The sequence below is a fragment of the Bombus bifarius genome, unplaced genomic scaffold (assembly GCF_011952205.1).
Source record: "Bombus bifarius isolate JDL3187 unplaced genomic scaffold, Bbif_JDL3187 scf7180000008288, whole genome shotgun sequence".
Classification (NCBI taxonomy): Eukaryota; Metazoa; Arthropoda; class Insecta; order Hymenoptera; family Apidae; genus Bombus; species Bombus bifarius.
In genome coordinates, this window is record NW_022884571.1 from 755,460 (window position 1) to 777,680 (window position 22,221).

Here is a 22,221-nt window from a genome sequence, read left to right on the forward strand (position 1 = left end):
TGTTTAGAATACATTGTAATACATTTACGCGTTTTACTTCTTTGGAACTAATTTTCATATTTACATTTATCTCATACTGTATGCAAGAAACGAAGGCAAGCTATCTCAGTGATGCCAGCAATCAATACGTTGTGCATTTTCTGAATGGGGTTATTAGCCCGATTTGTTGTAATGATTGTTGCAATGAATATAGAAAATTTGTTGAAAGTTCCAAAAATTTGATCTAACTTGTACAATTGGAACATGTTTACTGTATTTTTACAAATCGCGAATTTACATTTGTCAGAATATCTATGTTTCAGCGCCCTTAAATCATGTCATACTAACTGTACGATTAATCCAATCTCTTTGCACACTGGAAACATTCAAATTTAAGAATCTTATATTTATGATGACATATTTTACTCGTCAAATTTTGTACAATAGTGCCTAAAATTACAAAAGATTGACTTAAAAGAATTATGAAAAGTTTCCGCTGTGCAGAGTGATATATGTATTTTCATGGATTCGAATCCTCATCGTAAGAAATACTATACTCATATATATACATATATATATATATCTATATATATTTTCACGCACTGATGAAGAATCTTGTTTTATACTTTTTTAAGAACGTATTTTATATAAACGTTTGGAATTTGTACTTGAATGATTGGAGGGCAGTGACTTTGTACATTTAAAAAGAAAGTTGTATTTTTGTAATTATTAATGATGATTACGCGAATGGATACTATTTTTATATCCATTAATGCGATGACAAAAATACTTACATTGTTAGCGATAACGCAACATATTATGAAAACGGGCTGTACAACTTGAATAATATGCAAGTATTCTGCTCTCGTATAAAAATATTGTACTTAAATACTCAGCAATATAATGATAAGAATAGAAATTATGTGCAATATTTGTATGGCAATAGAGATTTTTATAAACTGCTTTGAGAAAGAAAAAGGCTATATCTATATAAAAAATGTATGATTTATATATACAGAATATATCAATCTATATATACACATATATACATCACTTAATAATGAAAATGACGTGTTTTTATTCTGCTCCCAATCAATTTCAGATTAAAAGAATGATATTTATATAAACAAATTTTTCAGGTACGATATGATAATATTAGTTTCGTTTGTTGATATTTGCTAATCAATATTGACTGTATTTTTTATTACAATACAAGACACTCAATTTTTATAGAGTGACGTTTGGAGTGAAAATATATAAAATTGCATGCATCTTCTTTATAACTGATCCTTTCCCTTCACTTAAAAATTTCGCTTTTTAAATGTAGCTTGATCATTTTTACTTTTACATTTTTATAATTATGTGCTTTTTAATCATAATGTGCATTTTTCTTCTGAATAAATTCGATCATATTATTTTAAAATATCGTATTCCAAAATTAACATAATATAAATTGTACTGAATCTAACAAATTTATAAGACAAATGTTGTTCATTTGTAGTAAGTAACAAAATAACGAACTTGTATTGCTTTAATTGTTCTTCTATTAGTAGATATTTATTTGTTGTATCGCAATTGTAGATGCTGCAGCGTTAAATCAACCGATCCAATACAATTTTAACATTGTCAAATCAGAAAAAATATCTCCGTACGGAGGCTCAGTCGGAAGTGGAGGATCCTTTCCGTTATATTCTATGGGAACCACTTCTCCACAACCGCAATCTAGTATGCAAACGTTAAGGTAATTCAAAGTTTTTATGTAACTATTGCTTAAAAAATAAGATAGTGTATAGAACAATGGATCTGAAAAAATTTCAATACGTTATACAGGCCACAAGTATCGCCAGGTCGTGCATCGCCGATGGAGTACAGTCCATACAACTCAGCACTTATCCAATCACAACCATCACCGCAATATCAATCAACAAGCAGTCATATCGTACAACAACCATCAACCGGAACGTATGCACAACAACAATTTCCATATGTACATGACATATTACAAATACACCCGCAAGAACAATTAGTGTTAAGCAGAGTTACATCAAACTATCACGAAGAATTTCAATCGTTGGACAATGCTGGTAGTATAAGTATTTGCACACATTATTACATCAATCCATTATTGTACCATTATTTTGAAATAATAATTTATATAGCAGGTGGAGTGGGAGGGGCAGATGTTACAAGTGTTTTAGACATGGACAGTCGACAGTACAGTTTTGATTTAAGTTTTAATCAACTTGATTCGGCAGAACTCGCCGCTTTTGATACCGCTCTTTCTGAAAATTTATCCAGTGGATTATCCATTTCAGATTCTACCAAGGTATTGTATATTACAAATTTGCTTATCATGTGATAGTATCAAATGAATGAGAAATTAATCTCTTATTAAATCCAGCCGGAAACGAACAAAGAGATAAACACAGGATCAAGCAACATCGAAGAAAGTAATAACATGACCGATAGTTTTACAAGAATTACTAATAACACTATTCAGGAACTGTGCACTTTAAATAATATGTATAAACCAACGCGGGAAGTTAACGACTGAAACAGCTGAATATTTTATTGATATTGATATTGATAACATTGTAAAAAACGTTATATAAACATTATTCTCTAAACAAAAATTTCTTTGCATGAATACATGTATCATGTAATTAATATTTAATTGGTTGTGATTATATCGCAGTACATTGCTGTACAATCTTGTAAAATACTTCTTCAATCGATAATCAGCTTTAAATACTGTTGATATTTTTATATAATTTTTAAAAATCGCTGTTTCCAATATCTTGAATGGAATATTTATCGATTAAGTGATATACAAAATGCTGTGACTGTGATCAAAGTATATTGAAATCTGTATGTTTTGATGTGCATGCAAAGTGTCTGAATATGAATTATTGTATAAAATAAAACTCATAGTTTTCATAGAAGAAAATACAGTGTATTATTGTAATAATAATATATTGTAAGACAATCTGCATGCAATATTCGTACAAATTATTTAGTTAAAATAAATATCCACAAACATTAATTTCTGTTATATCTCGTACGCTTATACAAATGTTTGATTTTTATTCTTTACACATTTATGTTTACTACAAATTTGTAAATATATATATTTTGTATTAGGAGTAATATCAGAACGTATTGCTCTGCTCCTAATGTATATCCAATTAAAAAATTTTCAATAATACATGTTCCGTCCAGGTACGTTGATTTATATTTAAACTCTTTTGCCTTAAATTTTAGTATTATATAACTACGGTTACATTCTGCCGTAGATTTTATACATATAATATTTATGGTGTCTTAATTTCCCGGTATCCGATGTATCATTACCTTAAAATCATTATTACAGGAATTATTTTATAAATAAACAATGTGTATATATCAGATATAAATAACATTATACTTAAGTACATATGTTTACTATATATACAATTACATCTAAGAATACATTATAATTTTACATACAATTATACGTGTAAATAAACATAGATATTGGAGTTTAATAATTTTTATCCTGTGTATCACACACTACGTACATGTTTTATTGTAAATTACTTTTGACTATTTACACAGCATAGCCACATATAATTCTTAATTTGTATGTACATATATAGAAGGTATGTAAAAACAATCTTAGTCTAAATTAACTTTGAAAAAGTGAGCTGTCGATTAAATATTAAGTAATAAATAGGGAAAGACGCGTTCCTTCACAAACACGTGAAGAATAAAAAAACATCTGTTGTTTTCCAAAATGTATTTACTTAAAAATACAATGAAAGTTCTGATGGAATGGGCAGAAATATAGTCTGTGGTATCGGTTACTGTTTACGTCGAAAGTGATGATGCGATGGTATCCTGTACAAAAGTAGTTTGAACAAGACTTATGAACACACAAACCAAATTCTTAGCCTAGGATTTCATTTAATTGTGACATGTTTCATTACCAGATTCATTAGGATTCTTAATTTCTTTTTTTCTTTCGCTTAATCCTTACCTAACAAATGTAGGGATGTAACGGTATTTAGGCGTTCAGCCTGATTGATTTAAGACCCGTTAGCACCAGTAAATAATTTCCAGAGTCGCGTGCAGTACTAGAGGATAGAAAAGTTCTGTGATCTCCAGCTCAAAGTACAGAACGCAAGTCTATCCTCATATCTTTTGAACATGTTGCAAACGGGGCTTGGTATTGTATTAATAAAATTAAATGGACCTATGCTTATAGTGTATGTGTTGTATACTATGAACGCTAAAGTACTCATTTTTGCTCGGGCACCTGCACTTCAAGATAGTTCTTTGTCAACATAATCGTCAAAATACTATCTTGAAGTGAACACGTGTAAATACATCAGCAGATTGTGTATAAAACAGTACAGTAACAGAGTTCTGGAGATGACATGGCCTGTAAACAATACAATAAATTGTTATGTTTTACACATCGTATTTATGGTGTGTACTCGAATTTTATTTTTTTCAGTGTAACGTCGAATAAATTGAGTTTATCATATAAACATGTGTACACAGACCACTCCATCTCCTCAGTTTCTATGTAGCAGAATTCAGTCCACGAATAGCAGTTTTTTTTTTTTCATTTTTTTAATACTGCTATTACTGTTATTTGTTTTTGGAAGTTAAACCCATTACTACTTACGAGAACGAATCATTTTCTCTGATCTAACTGCGTTTTATTTAACTATCTCATTCGAAAATATTTGTACATTAAAACGTGGGACATCGTCTCGCATTCAAATTATCGTTACCTTTATTTATTATGCAGCTATGGTACAATGGTATCGTAACCGCAATGTCTCTTCACCCATTTCTTATCTACCAGTCTCCCGAAATAAGTGGTGACATGGACCATTTCATTTGCAAAGATCCACCGACTCTAGCACAAAGAGCATCTATATTTCAATTGTTGGTAACCAGTGAATAGTACTATAACTCATATATTAAAAATTATTTGACACCTTTAATAATTCTATGGGTATGTCATTAATAAGACATTGATCACCGTGTGCACAGGCGACCACCATAATGAGAATACTGTCACCCGTTCTGCGACAGTCAACGAATCATTGCTCGAGTAGTCCATGACAATGAAGTCAAGATAAAACCACAGTACATAAAATACGAATAAATTACGATCAAATGAGTGCAGTCGAATAGGGAGAGTGTTGTAGTTAATATTGTACCCTCGGGATAACTTTTGCGTTACAACTTTGACGATTTTTGAAATGCGCTACGTGACTTCGTTTTAAAATTATTAAGTAAATATAGGAAACGTATGTATTAAACAAATTGAATATTTACTTTGAAAAAATAAAACATTATTCTGCAATGCTTTGTAAAATAAAAATTCTCTCCCTACTCTATATACTCCAAGTCTAATTCATAACAATCCTTCCTCCCCTCCACGTTATATTACGTTACATAATATTATCGTTAATAATAAAATGTTTCTTACTCCATAACTTTATACATATTATGTATAATTATTATGCAATGTTAAAGTCACACAGTACTCATCCACACTACCTAGCGCGAGCGTTATATTAACCTTAATTTTTCTCTCAGATCGAACAGGAGCACGAAACAGAGATTTCAAAGACTATCAAAATCTTTTTCATTTTTCTTAATATACAACGAATGTCGAGAGATGTCCTTCTGGCTTTATGCATTTATTTATTTATTTGCTATTTTTGTTTCTTTACGCATCATTTTATCTATTTTATTTATTTATCTCTTTTTAACCGCTCGCGCTCTTGCAAAGTCATTGCAAATACACATATAGGTTGAAAAGGAAAATCAATCACGCGCACAAGGTGAGAGACATTCGTCGAACTACAAACATAAATTTGATCTCAAATATAAAAAAATCACTCACAAATGTTCATTTTACACTATTTAAATACAATAGAGCTTTTTATATCTTAAATAAGTTTCCGTTATAAAATTGTCCCGCGAAGAAAGCCAGATGACGGCAAATACCAGTTAATAGGTGGTTTGAATAAAACGATAAATCTGTCTTGGGAACATACACGATATACCAAACGTACGGCTGTGCATGAAGCACTTAGGTATTAAATGGAATCGACATGTACAAGCTCCTCAATGACGAATATACGGTTTTAATTCAAACTACCTAATAGCATTTGTTGATGGCTACACGACCAGAATTGCGAAGAGCCAAGACAGTAGAATTGCGAAGAGCCAAGACAGTAGAACTGCGGCTGCTTCTAATGTGTGTCAGCCCACCACAACTCCGGTGAGGTGGCAATTTTTACTCGTAGGTCGGGAGGCAATAGGGTTTGGGCACGATGGGTATTCAACATTGCTACCAACCACTCAATATGAGAGTAAGTGTTTGCTGAGAAGACTGCCGAAGATCGACGACGGTGCCATGTGCCTACCTCCTTTCTTACTTACATACTCTTCTCTCCTTTTTCATTATGCGTCTTCCTCTTCGTCTTCTACTTCTCCTTCTAATTCACCTTCTGCGTCATCTTCCTCTTCGTCTATAAACAAAGGGATTCAAATATACTACATCTTTACCCAATCATGAATATCAATTTCCTTGACGCATACAGATTTATATGTCATTAATAATGTTTCGTGAAATAGTGGAAAATTTCTCAATTTACCTTCACCCTCTTCTAAATCTTCTTCTCCTTCCGGTATATCATCGTCTTCATCATCTTCTTCGCCATCTCCGTCGACTTCTTCTTCCTCTTCGACTTCCTCTTCTATCTCTTCTTCTTCTACCTCTCCATCACCATTTTCTTCTTTCTTCTGTTTCTTCGTTTCATCATTTTTTTCCTAAAACATAAAACAACGATTATATGTTTGAGCTTCCAACGAATATTTCTATTTCGAGGTTTTCAATTGAAACGACGTTAAAAATAATTCTCTCATTTCAACTACATTGCCATACGTTCAAAATTCATACATTCTAGAAAGAAGTAGAAGAATTACAGAGATAAAGAGAATCCTAACAGCGACCGAAAGATAAAGGAGAGGGGGAAACGGATGAAGGCTCCCTTCCCGCCAAGAACCATAAGGAAATGAAAAGTGGAGGGGATTTTCCGTTAAAATATGGCGAAACAGGAAGGTACAAAAAACAGCGAGTTCTTTGATGAGAAAGAAAACAGCAAAGACAAGAAACAATTAACAAAAAAAGAGTTTAAAAACCTTGGAAAATTTTTAAGTTAAAATCGATGTTAACTATCGCTAAATATGAAACTTGATAACCCAGTAGGCGTAATTAAAAAAAAGATAGCGATAAATATAGAAGTATATATTCAAAAAAATCTGTCCTAACTTAATTCGTTGATGTGACAATCCTTTGTTGCATAATTTGTACATTTGATTTTTAGTACATATTTGAAATGAAAGCCTACTCTAAAGCTCAATCTTATCAAAATTACATTTATGTACAGCTAAGAAACGTAAGTCATTATAAGAGGTTCATATCGAATTCTAAAACCGGACAAACAAAAATAAAACGATAATGTTTTGTGAAGTGTGTGCTTCACACGATCCTTGAAATGCCGGTACCTTAACTTGTGTTCATACAGCATTACTCGTGACCAGGGTGGATTGTCTGTCGTAATAGCATACACGCGCCGTGTCTATCGGCGGTACGAGGAAAGAGGGCATAGAAAACTCACAGAACTGCATCATCCAATCAAAGGGTCGAATCGACTAAGACTAGATGGTGGGAGAAACGTAGGGATTGGCAGACGACTACGATACATGTTTGTAGAAGGGGATGTGTTCGTGCTGCGTAAAGCACACGAAAAGGAAAAGAGGGGAGAGGAGAAATACGAAGCAGCGTGCCTGGATATCGTGCATGGAACTAAGAGTCGCTCTGATTTTCAAACAAAAAATATGTATATATATATAATTCATATATCATGTTTATATATTGTAAAAAAACTGAATATATGTTGAAGTATATAAATTCCACTGTTCTCCTCGTCATCGTACATCTAAAATTGTAGTATCATCGCGAATGGACAGTCTCAAGGTAATCGTCTCATATTATCAAATGCTTTTATCAAATGAAATGTAATATCTCATTTCACAAACTTGAATACTAAGCACAACGTATAAATATTAATGGTTATTAATTTTACTAACAAGAATAAACGATATTTTTACAATATTGCTTAAGATGATATGGTGAAATGTAAATAGCACGTATACAAAATTCTACACGTACGATCAAATGACGAAAAAAAATCCTGTAATTCATAAAAACCATTGTTGTTCGGGCAGTTAAGTGTTATGACAGATTTAAAGTGTTTTTTTTAACTAGAATCTGTTGGCAACTACTTGCTACTGCTATTACATTCATGACGCTACGATGTGGTTTACAATAAACAATAAGCGACAGTGACGTACAGACGCCAGTAGTCACGAAATGACTATTTTGTTTATTATCCCGCATACACGATTACCTATCAACTTATTACTAATCACGAGGTCTTACAGATAACCCAACGTTCATAACCTATCATATAGACTCATTTCATTTCTCTCGCCTGTCGGGTAAGCCATGCCATGAATAATCGTTATATAATTCTTCTATAACACGTATTAATTTGATCATATTGAGCTACCAGAAGCATTTTCGCTTGCCAAGACGAAATAAAATTAAATAGATGTGAAGTAAATAAATTAAGAATCATTAAATGAGAATACTAATGCAATCATGGGATACTAATTTAGTGAGATAAGAAGTAGGCACTTATCGCATTTTGTATAATAATAGTACTATTAAATTAAAGGTTAAATATAAGTATATCAAAAATATTACGCAGAAATTAATGAAATATAGAAAGAACAATATTGTTTTTCGCGAAAAATACATTAACGTTTTACTCATTCAATAAATATATCGATATCCGAACCTTATTCGAAATTCCCGCCTTTTTCTTCACTTCCATGTTCTTTACTATCTATATGCGCTTGCATCATAGAATCTGCGAGTCCCGAGTAATATTCATCGTAGTGATCACGTAATTACTTACATCAAGGCATCAATCATAAATGAAAATAAATTTCATTTATGAAACTATCTAACTAATGATTAGATAAAACTGAAATAAAATACAAAAAAGATTTAAATAAATACTGTTAACGGTTTTTATATTTTAATTAAAAGGATGTCATCAAGTACAATACTAATGGGAATATTTGAATTTATTCCGAACAAGTACGGTGTGATTTCCACGTGACATACTATTGCCGCTGCGCGAAGACACCGCCACGACTTTCTACAATAGCGGCCGAAAGTGTGGATAACCGGCATTTTCGACCATGAATTTCACCTTACAATTTTTATAATAGTACTCGTACAATGTAATATCAAGGAAAAAATAAGCAGTTCCTATCACGGCGCCGAGTGACGGTCCGATTTAAGATGAAAAATTACAACGATGTTTTCTCGAAGGTTCGTAACACTACGCGGTATGCTACGAAAGAACAGGGAGGCAGGAGAGACATGGGTATATAATACATGGCGTTGCTCTGCTGGCTGTGCGCGTGGGGTTTTCGATGGAAAGAGAGAACCGAACGCCGACAGAGTCGCGGGCAGAAGGGGAGAGAGGGAAGCAAAGCGAGAAAGGAAGCCTTCAGCGCGGTGTTTATGCACGCAGATCGGTAAACAATTTCAGAGCAACACGTCGACCTGAAACAGATATGTGTTAGTCTATCGATCGTCCGTCAGACACGATTAACCCTCTTACAACGAATTATCGATCAATTACGACATAGAGAGTGAGAGAATAAGCGCGCGCGCGAAAAAGAGAGAATGAGAGAAGAGGAAGGAAGAAGATGGAACGAGCAAGCGAGAGAGCACAATGAACGCGGGCTTGGTTTCGGGCGCCATAATGGAAACCGACAGCGGTAGTGGTGGCGGCAGCAACGGCGGTCGGAAAAATGCGCGGGATGCTCACTTTTCCTAGCTATAACACTGATATTCTAGATAAAAATGGCGTCCATCTTGTGGAAAGAATGCCAAGTAATATGAACCATAGTTTCAACGAAATTTACAAAACCTTGGATACTTATGGAAAGCTCTGAGAGTGCATAACACGAAAACATAATCGAAATGAGCACATGGCGCTAGTAGTTCAGATATCCCGCCCGAATTTCGCATTCACATTAACAAAATACAGGCGAAAGACAATATTGAATCTGATATTAGCTAGATCGGTAATTATAGACGACATTGTAACAACAGGGGTGATCAACCAAACCATCGTGCTCGTGGTAGCCACGCGAAATACGATGGCGTCCCTCAGATTACATCAAGAAAACATCGCAATTACGTAGTCATTTTTCCACTCCGAAGTATACACAGAAACGAATGTTTTTTAACATCGTAAAAATATGAAGTCTAATGAAAATGCCGGCCGGCATCCTATCTTCTCTTCCATGCCATCAGTCGGTTGAAACGGCCACTCGACTGCCCGCCCACCCGTCGTTTATCCACGAAAATATAACGATATCGCGAGTAAAATAGAAATTTATTATCCCACGTTATAAGACACAGATATTTACGTAAAATGTGTAAGGAGAAAAATCAGATCGGAAGAATGTTCACGAACTTTCATAGGCTTATATAAATACGACACCGAAATGGTAGACAATGCCGTGATCAAGCAGCGTGGCGCGGAAGCATGGTGTAAGCCGGCGTGTACGTGCTTTCGTGTGTACGTGTATGCTTACGTACAATCGTGAAAAAGGTCGAGAAAGCGGTACTTAAAAAATGAAGTGGGAAAAGCGCAACAACTCACCTCCGCTGGCCTCTTCATTCCTTTGATCTCACACTTCGCGTCTCCGGAAGCCTTGTCGTTCTCAGTCACCTTCTCAACAGCGACCTCGTTATTTTCCTTGCTACTCATGGTGAATCGTGCGTTGAGCAAGATGCCTGCGTGTCGGCGTTACAAGTGATGAAAAAGATAGAGAAATGTGTACACGTAACAAAACTCCGTGTCCTCGCGCGGCGTCGGTTTCCGGCGAAATGCCCGAGAGAGCAGCGTCGTCAGGCGAAAACCCAAGGGGCAGAGGAGGGGAAAAAGAGGGGAAAGGACGGTGAGACAGAGAACAACCAGTCAGGAGTGGAGAGTGTCGTGTACTGACGACTGTGGCGCGAATAGCGCAAAGCGGACTACTACCCGGTCTCAGCTCGCTTCTAGCATATCCAACCTGGCTTTGTTCAAAAATGAAGATGGCGCGGGTTTGAAACTCGATAAATGCCTGATTGGTTGAAATCATAATATCCTTTCGCGACGTGCCACTGCACCTAATTGGAAAGGTTATAACACTACATAATCTTTTATTATTTCTTATAAAAGTTTTCCACGTAATCCATCCACCTGACGTATAAATAAAATTAAATCCTGCGGAGGACGAGGGGTTCGAGAGTTCGTGGCCTGAGTTTACCGTCTGGTTCGAGGCTATGTCGCTCGATTCAAATAACCTTTGGTGTACGAAACATTTAGATCTTTTCCAACATTTCCTTTGTAAAGAAATCGAAATATATATAAAGAAAAACCAAAATTTTAGATGAAGCGAATAATTATTTCTGTATACTTTGAAAATTATTACTTTAAACTGTATATTGCAAGTAATATATTCTAAAGATCATGGCGGGAATTATCCTATAGATAAAAGAGCCAAGCTTTTTGAATGATGCAGACGCACACCTGTCACTGAAAATTCGACAATGAATTGTTATTTCATTTCTAAGATTTTTATTTGTGAAAGATATCTTACAAATATGTTAAATATGTACGAACTTTTTCATATTAAACTAGAACAAAAATGAATCCAATGACCATTACAAGTCAATTTAATTAATTATTTAGAGAATTACTATCCATTTGTGTAAGAAATTACATGATAAACAGAACATTATACATCAACATCATGTTTTTTTCTTTTATACGTTAAGCAATATTTTTTAATCTCGATAATCCCTGAATATGTAGAAGAAATTTTACTTTACTATAATAGATAATAAGTCGTGAAAAATAAATAAATTGATTATAAAGAATAACAGCGAAAGAAATATTATAACATAATTGCTGTTATTGATTGAGCGTCTTATATATTAAACCAATTTTGATGCCGGCTATTAATGGCGTATATCCAATATGCAATCGAAATTTTGTCTTGGAAAGAATTAAAAGAGTTATATTTGTTTTTACTATGATTTTGCTTGGAAGAAATTTTGTAAAATAATATCACGTTAAACACTACATTAATACTTATATCCTTTAATTAAACAAGGACAATAAATTTTCGATTTTGTATAGTGTACAATATTTGCGCATGCGCAAGCATATGTATGTCATTTCCGGCAAAGATACATTTCCTTTTCTTTCTAAACATTCAAGATGGTACGTAAACTTTCAATTGGATATATTCATAATTTATCCATGAATTCAATCATAATCTTATTGTAATATTACTTTTAACGCTAAATTTTACGACGTATATTATATTTGTGAAAAATTAGTATAAATATTCTATGGTTTTTTTTAGACAGAAGTAACAACTGTAATAGTATTAACATAACCTCTAAAAGTGACATTTTATTATTGTTTTTAGAAATGAATAGAAAATTAATCGATATTAATAAAAATTAATAAAAAAAAAAAAAATAATTTGAAGTTAAAAGAAATGAAGGGTTAATTTAAGTCCTATCATTTTAGTTGTATATCTGGAAATAAATGAATAGCATGGTGCCTATTTCAATGATTTTAGGTAAATGTACCGAAGCAAAGACGCACTTTCTGTAAGAAGTGCAAAGTGCATAAACCTCACAAAGTGACACAGTATAAAAAAAGTAAAGAACGTCATGCATCACAAGGTAGAAGACGTTATGATCGTAAACAACAAGGTTTTGGTGGACAGACAAAACCTATATTCAGGAAGAAGGTATATATTTTTAAAATATTGATTTGATCTTAATTCTAATAATACAGTTAAAATTTTATGCTAATTTCACGTTTTTTATGTAGGCAAAAACTACCAAAAAGATTGTCTTAAGAATGGAATGTACAGAGTGCAAATATAGGAAACAAATCCCTCTTAAAAGATGTAAACATTTTGAATTAGGAGGTGATAAGAAAAGAAAGGTAAGTATATTGTATGTAATTCTTCCAAAATATTTTATGATATATGTATATATTAACTGATTCAATAATGTGCTTTTTCCAGGGACAAATGATTCAATTCTAGGATTATGTATGAAGTTATGTATGTTAACTTTCTATGTGTATTTAATAAGAAATGAAATAAATCTTCTGGAATTTGTATAGTTGTTTATTTTATTAACTATGTTTTATAACGTAAAAATATTTCACGTGTTCAACAGATGAATATAGTTAAGTATTTAATCTCCTTTATTCTTACCATTATCTGTAGATTTCACTTTAGAAGCTGTTTGCTGGGAATCACTGTTAATGTAAGACAATAATGGTGTTAATGATTTCAATAAAGGTACAATATCAAAAATAATGCACAAAACAAGTTAAAATTAGAAAATGTTTCATTGCAGAAGGAATTATTATCCCATATTATTTCTATTCATTTTTTCATATTTCAAAATATACATTGGTTAATTTTTACTATTATATTTTATTATAAATTTGAATTTCAGTTATTAAAATTTTAAGACATTTTAAGTACAACTTACTCTAAAATAGATGAATCCAATCCTTCTTGTTCCATCTTTAATTTGACAGCTTCTTTTGGCACGCCAAAGTGTACCATCTTTAAGTATTTTTCATAGCGTGGGTCTTTGTTCACTGGTTGCTTTTCAGCCTGTGTATCTTCAGGCTCATCTGCTTTACCATTATCAGGTTCATCTATTTTAGGTGTACTTTCTTCCTCTTCTTTACTATCTTTATTTTTTATAACACTTTTTGTACTTTGATCTTGTTCCAAGACTGGAACAGATGATAACTGTAAAACATAAATAAATTATCAAAAATTATAAATAATAAATAATCTTCTTAAATAAATTCACTTGTATAAGTTACTCAAAATAATTAATAATCACATACCCAAGACTCTAAAATTTCTAGCGAAGCCTCTATCCTCTGTAACTTGTATTCAAATTCCAATAATCTTTCTTCGCATGATAGAGTAAATTTGTTAAGAAATGTTACAGTATGCACAATGAAATGATTAATGAAAGAAATTGTCCTTTTTTGATTAATTGGTGGAACCTGGCAATAAAAATATGACGTATAAAAAGGTGTAAAATTGTCTGTTATTATAAATAAGCAGCAGAAAAGAAAAAATGCTGAAATCCAATGTCTGCACCTTTGTACAATCGATAGTTGGCTCGATTATTGGTATTTTGTAATCATTCATTGTACGTTTCAGATGTTATTTCTTGTGTTTGTTGTCTAACTGTCAAACGTCATGAACTTTTAACGCATTGCTCCCATGGATCATGTAGGACTCGCGAAAGGATATGTTCACTAAAAATCGAAATCTTTCAGATGTAGCAGAATACATCTCCTCTAGTGAAATACTCTGCGGATAACGTACAAGAGGCGGGGTATTTAAAGTGTATTACATTACAAACTATTTGAAAATTCATAAGTTATAAATACAAGTAAAAATAATTCAAACAGGATATGATCAAAATTCAGTCATTACTTTATTATGTGTTAGTATCTTTCACTTTATGCCTATATATCTCATACAAACAATTGATATACGTATAACGATCTCATAGTTGAATTTTAATTGATAGAAGTATAACAGTCAAAGTCAACGTAATTTTAATTGCAACCTATAAGCTGATCATATAACCGAAATCACATATAAGGTACCAGAAAGAAGATATTTTTTTATTAGTAACTATTTTTCTAATTGTAGATATTTTCAATAATTGATTCAATCAGATTTTGATAGAAAATATTATTTGCTGTAAGTCGATAAAACAGAATATGCGCTGATGGTGTGAACAAGAACTTTTTTGTGGTTGTACAGGTTGGATTTGGAGATTGGGTTGGATGTAACGCGGTACCAAACGCGAGTGATCTGTTGTCAGTAGGGATTAACTGTATGAATATTACCGGGAAAATAAATATTTTTTGAAGAATGGAGTCTCCGCCTGACCTGGAAACAGTTTACCAGGCTGTATATTCTTTATATAATAACTCAAATCCTTCGGGGCCAGGAAAAACATCTCAATGGTTGGACGAATTACAAAAATCAGTAAGTTACTTGTTAGCAATCATTTTTGTAATCAATATATACTGTTTTGTTCTTATATGCGTGTACATCTTCCTATGCGAACTATACAGTTATTGATAATAGTACGATGCAAATGTATAAAACTCTCATTGAAAAATATGGACAGATCAAACAATTTCTAACCTTATGTTAAAAGACTCGAATTCTACATTATAATTTTTTAACGTTACTGCATGTAATTTTCATGCAATAAAAAAGATATAAAAAATAAGAAGAAAGTTGTGACAGTTATTATGTTTTATATTATATATGACTTTTTTAGGTATTTGCATGGAAGATAGCGGATGAAATGTTGCAGCAAAAGCGAGATGTTCAATCTTGTTATTTTGCTGCTCAGACAATGCGTACTAAAATACAGCTATGTTTCCAAGAATTACCTGCAGAAGCTCATGTTTCTTTGAGAGATTCTTTAATGAATCACATATCACAAATTAATGAACATACCAATTCTGCTATTGTTACACAGGTTTATATATATTTTTTCTAACATATCAATTATATGTGTACCTTTTTATATGTGATCATAATAGAAAAGATCATTATTATAGTTGTGTCTAGCACTGGCAGACCTTGCATTGCAAATGTCTTCTTGGCAAAAACCAGTTGTCGATTTAATTAATAGATTTGGTGGATCAACTGCTAGTTTATGGCCATTACTTGAAGTAATGACAGTATTACCAGAAGAAGTAAATTCAAGATCTCTTAGGTATATAAAGATGGAAAGAAAATCTAGAGTACAATCTATTTATAAACAATCTTTCATATTCTTGCTTATATTTGAAAATAATTTTTTTTAAATTTGTATTACATTGTACAGATTAGGAGCCAATCGCAGACAGCATATATTACTTGAACTTAATGCAAGTGCAGATACAGTTACTGAATTTTTGGTAAGTAGATTGAAGATGTATTTTTCTATTGTAAGTAATTCTTGTTGTATTTCCAGAAAATGTGTCTCAAAAATGGTGGAGAGAATGTACAAATTCATGTTACAATTCTTAGATGTTTTACAAGCTGGATTGCAGTACATGCTATACCACTTGTACCTACAAGTGATGTAATTATATATACTCTTCAGGTATGTTTTCTCAGAAATAGAAAGCAATAACTTTAGATGAATTTCAAATGCAGAATTATACCTCATTGTTTAGATACTTGGAAATCATATGACTGGATCTCAATTACATGAAGCAGCTGCAGATTGTATATGTGTAATTCTCCAAGTTTTGGAAGAAGATAGTAATAGCAATCGGGACAATAATAGTGAATCTAATATACAGCTGCAACAGTTACAGCTATTTCTTTTTACCAGTGTAATGTCTTTAGAACAAGCATATCATTTGTCTGTTGCACATGAAGATATGGACAAGTAAATTTTATTTCTTTTATATAATTAGAGATATAATGGAACTGAAGGTTACTTTAAGTATTTACATAATCATTGTATTAATTATGTAGATCGATAAATTATTGTCGGATTTTTACGGAATTAGCGGAAACTTTTTTGGAAACCATGGCAAATGGCAGTGTAGGAGGAAAGCAACATTATGCTATCAAAATTCTTGACCTTGTCTTAGTGTGTGTTGGACATCACGATTATGAAGTGGCGCAGATAACTTTCAATCTATGGTACCGTTTATCCGATACAATTCTCTACCAAAAAAATAGTGAAGACCTATATGCAGTGTTCCGTCCTCATATTGAAAGATTAATCGGAGCATTATGCAGGCATTGTCAAATGGAACCAGATCATGTAAGTAAATATAATATTCAAAAGTATCTTTTTTTGAAGATATTCTATATGTAATTCCTTTTAACAGTTGGGTCTGGTGGAAGAGGGAGCTGGTGGAGAAGAATTTGCAGATTTCAGAAATCGTGTTTCAGATCTGATAAAAGACGTTGTATTTGTAGTTGGAAGCAGTCACTGTTTCCGGCAAATGTTTTCGTCCCTGACGGGTGGACCAGGACCACAGGGTCAACCTAATCATGTACCTACATGGGATTCGACCGAAGCTGCTTTATTTGTAATGCAAGCAGTCGCAAAAAATATTTTGCCGTAAGTTTTTAACATAAAAATTCGTATATACGATGAAATTATTCTTTTACTGAATAAGATTATTATAATTTGACATTTATTATAATATTCACTTACAGAAAAGAAAATGATGTAGTGCCGAAAGTAGTAGAGGCTATTTTAAATTTACCAGAAAATACTCATATAGCTGTTCGTCATACAAGTATACTTTTATTAGGAGAACTTTGTGAGTGGATAGAAAGTCATCCAGAGTTCTTAGGTAATGTTTATAGATAATTATAATTTTTGTCTTATTCCGTTTATTTCATAATTTGAAACTAATATTGTAGAACCTGTTTTAAATTTTCTTTTGACTTGCCTAAGTCAAAAAGGTTTGGGAAGTGCAGCTTGTGGTGCATTATTAAGTATATGTACTGCTTGTCCATCAGACATGGCTTTACACTTTCCAGGATTGTTGCAAATAGCAGGTTCTCTTGACAGCTTTGCTATCAGCAACGATGCTGCCATTGGTTTACTTAAGGGTAAGATAAAAATTTATTTATACAACAAAATTATAATACGATATAATGTAACATTTATTGTTTGAAAACAGGAGTGGCATTAACCATGTCAAATTTGAGGCATGATCATCTTAGACAGGCCATGAAAGAATTATGTTGGTTTCAAGCTAGACCTTTATGTGAAATTATGGAACGTAGAATTCCAATTGAAGTAGGAACAAAGACTGACCCTGTGGTATGGCTAGACAGATTAGCCACTATATTTAGGCATACTGATCTGGACTTTTTTAGTTATCCTAAACCTCACCCTTGTCAAAATGCTGTTACCGAAGTACGTTTTATGATTTACAATATGATTTACATAATAATATATGTCGGAGATAAGAGGACACCGGTGCCTTCCCTCCGAAACCTCGAGCAAAATCCTGTTGTCGAACTGGACCCTTGGTTTATTTGACATTTAATTAAGTTGTAACTAATGTTGATTGTACCAAATTTAATGTTAGGAATACCCAATATTTTAACTACACCCGAGGACGTGTGATAGTCAGGATGGCCGTGTCGGAGATAAGAGGACACCGGTGCCTTTCCTCTGAAACCTCGGGAAAATCCATAAAAACGTTGTAATTAAAATCTACAGTTGTAACTAAACGATTTGCCGTCATTCTAACCAATTGTATTTGTTTGAGACTTGTGACAATGAGCTTGGGCTCGAGGCGACAATTAGTCGCCGAACGTAGCCGCGGTCAACGGGACGAACTCTCCATCTAACAAAGGCATTGAGTAATCCTGTAGCTCTCCTTAAAAGAAAGATTTGTAGCGGCACGTGGCAGTAAACATTCCAACGGTTTCTGTCCCGTAGCTTGCCACACGCAGATCCTATTCTCCGGGCAGGATGTTTACCAGATGTCGACGCGTCTCCACAGTACGTGATCGGCTAGCCTGAGGACCGTCATAAACACTAATATCTAGTTACCTAAAATCCTTCAACAGATACACAGTCTTTGTCCCAGTTACGGGAAGACAGGAGAGACCTATTTTTCCACGAACGACGTCTCCCACTAGCAACCCTCCCTCAAGGGCAGCTAGCATCCTTTTCTAACTACCGATATGGAGATTGGCCAATTAGCAGCAACGTCAATTTCCCTTACTTTCCGAACGTAGGATGTCCCCGACGAATCCGATGATCTCGTGTCCTTAGACACACCCCGTCATAGTTTTCCTCTGGGGTATCACCGGGACGGAAAGTCATTCTCTCTTGCGGTCTCATCGACAAAAAAGGATTAACTCCTTACGGTCAGCGAATATTAACACAGAATCCGACTTAGATTTTTTGCGAGTGCGTTATTGCGGATTCGTTATTGAACCTAGGATCATTGTCATTAGTCTCTCGAGTATCTAATTACCACGGTTACTTGTCCGGTTCTATGGTAATCGTATTTGCACTAGCCAATGTCTTCTCTATTGCATAACGACGACGTGTAGTCCAAACGAAGATTCGCTTTACGCCCCTAACCCTAATTCTAATGTAAACCCGACATATATGACTCTCTTAAGACAATCTCTCTTTATATCAATTTCATCTTTATATATAGATGTGGCCTGTATTATCAAATGTATGTACAACATATCAACATGATGCAAAAGTAATGGAGAGATGTTGCCGCTGTTTAAGATTTGCTGTTCGTTGTGTAGGAACAGATTCTGCCCATCTTCTTGAGCCACTTGTAAAACAGGTATCTGTAGCAAATAAATTCTAGATTATAAAACTCTATTAATGATTTTGGGAATTTTAGATTGTGCAATTGTACGCAGCTCATCAACATAGCTGCTTTTTATATCTTGGTTCAATATTAGTTGACGAATACGCCATAGATTCGGAATGTGTCCCTGGTTTATTGAAAATGTTGGAAGCATTTATTGGACCTACTTTCAATATCCTCCAACAACAAGATGGAATAAAACATCACCCTGATACAGTAGATGATCTGTTTAGATTATGTGCCAGGTATATACTTTTTATTAATAACACAATAATATATTCATTTTTCAAATGTAAAAATATCTTTATTTTTAATGGTAGGTTTCTTCAAAGAGCTCCAATACCTTTCCTGTGCTCGGTCGTTATAGAGAGTATAATTGACTGTGCCTTAATGGCCTGTAGCTTAGACCATAGGGATGCAACTGTTTCAGTAATGAAATTTTTTTATGATCTTTTGCACTGTGGTCGCAACAATGAGGTAACTTATAATGAAACTTGATATTTTATAACTTAATAATAATAAACTTTTATTGATATTTTTATTTTTTATCCAAGAATCAGACGGATTATACAATGCGACAGGAATTAGTACAACGCATATTAAAAGAAAAAGGACAAACTTTAGTCATAAGGCTTCTTCATGCAACAGTGCTTTCATTATCGTCCTACATGTTACCTGATGTAGCAGATGTTTTTCATGAACTTTCTGAAACTAATAGACAAGTAAGAACACTAATTCTTAGTAATTTCTGCCTACTAGTTGATTCACTATGTTCCTTTACAATTAAAATTTTATTTGTTCTTTAGCTACTATCCAAATGGTTAGAAGAAGCCATTAAGACTATGCCATCACAAAATGCAGGTGGTTCTCCTACAGCACAACCTGAGCAGCTGTTTGAATTTCATAATACGGTTGTAAGGTATAGCAAATAATTTTTAACTATGTTTGTATTTGAAGTACAGGAATTTCACATAAATTTTCTTTCAGAGCGGAAACACCAAAATCGATAACTCATGCCTTACGCAATTTTGCACGTTTGTATCGCTGATACATTTTAATGTAAAAATTAAGACTAAAGATAACAAAATTGTAAACAGCAAAGATCTTCCAGGACCCTCCATTTGAAGGTATTAAAGAAAAATAATTATTGTGAAATGGTAAGTCTGTGCTGTAAAAATGTATTAGCAAATTTTTAAATACTTTGTATTTGTTTACTATCTACACATTCCTTCACAAAGTATGTAAAATGGATAAATATAAGCCAACCATCTTGTAATATGTGTTTCTTAATTTTGCACACAAACATTGTATTTAATAACTTTTTTTAACATACATATTTTTGCCATAAAAAATGTATTAAATATAGAATTTTACACACTGCTCATTTATCAATTATTTATGTTGCTATTAATATAGTTTTATTGCATTTGTTTCCTATAATCTTCGAATATATGATAACCATCAGAAAGAATATCCGGATTACCTATTATATTAGGTATGTATCTAGTCAACTATTTGAAATAACATTATGCATACTTTGTAGATAAAGTGCAGGTAGTAAACATTAAAAAATCAGAGTGATTATATATTTTTGCTTTCCGTTTTATTTACACGAACAATCCCATAATGGAATGCTATTACATTACATACAAAATATAAAAGATATGGTATTCGATTTGACACTCTTTAAAATATATTTTACAATTATGTTTTTAATGCTTCACGACTTTTCTTTATATGACTATAATAATATGGAGAGCAAGCAACAGACTTTGCAAAAGGAATTTTAGTAAACATCTAAATAACATGTTAAAGTATTTAAGAATAGATCACTAATATTACAATGTAAATCATCTTGTGCATACATGTTACAAGGAATGAAACATATGTACGAATTTTACATGATACAACTTATTCACATTTCTGTATCTTTTTCACATGTTTCGCGAAATATAATTTTATATATATGTAGATCACGTCTAATGAGATCTGTTATGTGATAATGATTATTGGGAAACAAATTTGTATCCTGCATTCTCATTGTATGAACAGACATTTGAAAGTAAAGTGTTCAATAGTTCTAAATCATGTTAATGTTTCTATCAATTTGTCTTGAAATATAATTCTAATCACGTGTTTTGAAACAAAGTGGCACGTAATGGTGCAACTCGTACAATGAAAACATAAATAAAAACTATATACATTTTACACAATGGTTACCTTGTACAAATAATTTACATAATTATTACATAACATTACAAATAATTCACTTCTTATAAATTGTTAATGTACAGATAAATTAATGAAAATAAGCATTGATATTAATAAGAAAATCAATTACGATGTAAGATGGAAATAATTAAACTGTAAGAATATTTTAATGATGAGCATTATTTTTAGTATTTATGCAATTATTTTACTTTATGATAACGAATTTTTAATACATACCGATCAAAATTCTTTTTTATATTTTAAAATCACGCGTAACTAAAATAATAATAAAGTCTATGTAATAAAACAAGTATTGAAATGATTCACGATCAGTTTGACCAATGACTATTAACGTTACACAAATAACTGTTGCAACCTCTGATGAATAATTCTGACACAAAATAAATATAATACCTAGATAAAC

The 22,221-nt window shown here is 32.7% G+C and overlaps 5 protein-coding genes across 5 annotated transcripts in view; 3 read left to right on the top strand and 2 right to left on the bottom strand.

The window, feature by feature from the left end:
* LOC117212326 (embryonic polarity protein dorsal) overlaps positions 1-3,184 on the top strand; it is an 8,132-nt gene extending 4,948 nt beyond the window's left edge. Inside the window, exons 8-11 of the mRNA XM_033457068.1 lie at positions 1,561-1,720; positions 1,810-2,063; positions 2,139-2,305; positions 2,381-3,184. Of these exons, the coding sequence (XP_033312959.1) occupies positions 1,561-1,720; positions 1,810-2,063; positions 2,139-2,305; positions 2,381-2,533 (734 nt within the window). The 3' untranslated portion in view covers positions 2,534-3,184. The remainder of the gene's footprint in view (positions 1-1,560; positions 1,721-1,809; positions 2,064-2,138; positions 2,306-2,380) is intronic.
* A 337-nt stretch (positions 3,185-3,521) lies between these two features.
* On the bottom strand, positions 3,522-11,216 carry LOC117212334 (acidic leucine-rich nuclear phosphoprotein 32 family member B-like). The gene is made up of 3 exons (XM_033457082.1): positions 10,803-11,216; positions 6,642-6,816; positions 3,522-6,515 (listed from the first exon to the last, which is right to left on the bottom strand). Exons 1-3 carry the CDS (start codon positions 10,908-10,910, stop codon positions 6,448-6,450), a joined length of 351 nt encoding a protein of 116 aa, XP_033312973.1. The 5' UTR covers positions 10,911-11,216; the 3' UTR covers positions 3,522-6,447.
* Positions 11,217-12,274: 1,058 nt separating this feature from the next.
* LOC117212335 (60S ribosomal protein L44) lies at positions 12,275-13,331 on the top strand. Its single transcript, XM_033457083.1, has 4 exons — positions 12,275-12,410; positions 12,778-12,951; positions 13,035-13,151; positions 13,234-13,331. Exons 1-4 carry the CDS (start codon positions 12,408-12,410, stop codon positions 13,252-13,254), a joined length of 315 nt encoding a protein of 104 aa, XP_033312974.1. The 5' UTR covers positions 12,275-12,407; the 3' UTR covers positions 13,255-13,331.
* Positions 13,323-14,582, bottom strand: LOC117212331 (WASH complex subunit 3). The gene is made up of 4 exons (XM_033457077.1): positions 14,344-14,582; positions 14,082-14,246; positions 13,712-13,980; positions 13,323-13,472 (listed from the first exon to the last, which is right to left on the bottom strand). The coding sequence occupies exons 1-4, from the start codon at positions 14,392-14,394 to the stop codon at positions 13,409-13,411; spliced, it is 549 nt and encodes a 182-aa protein (XP_033312968.1). The 5' UTR covers positions 14,395-14,582; the 3' UTR covers positions 13,323-13,408.
* Positions 14,583-14,735: 153 nt separating this feature from the next.
* On the top strand, positions 14,736-21,674 carry LOC117212325 (transportin-3). The gene is made up of 18 exons (XM_033457064.1): positions 14,736-14,857; positions 15,022-15,249; positions 15,551-15,754; positions 15,837-15,994; positions 16,106-16,178; positions 16,235-16,366; positions 16,440-16,657; positions 16,747-17,041; positions 17,109-17,344; positions 17,443-17,582; positions 17,653-17,844; positions 17,916-18,154; positions 19,419-19,559; positions 19,620-19,831; positions 19,907-20,063; positions 20,141-20,308; positions 20,393-20,505; positions 20,574-21,674. The coding sequence occupies exons 2-18, from the start codon at positions 15,133-15,135 to the stop codon at positions 20,632-20,634; spliced, it is 2,856 nt and encodes a 951-aa protein (XP_033312955.1). The 5' UTR covers positions 14,736-14,857; positions 15,022-15,132; the 3' UTR covers positions 20,635-21,674.
* Positions 21,675-22,221: the final 547 nt, after the last annotated feature.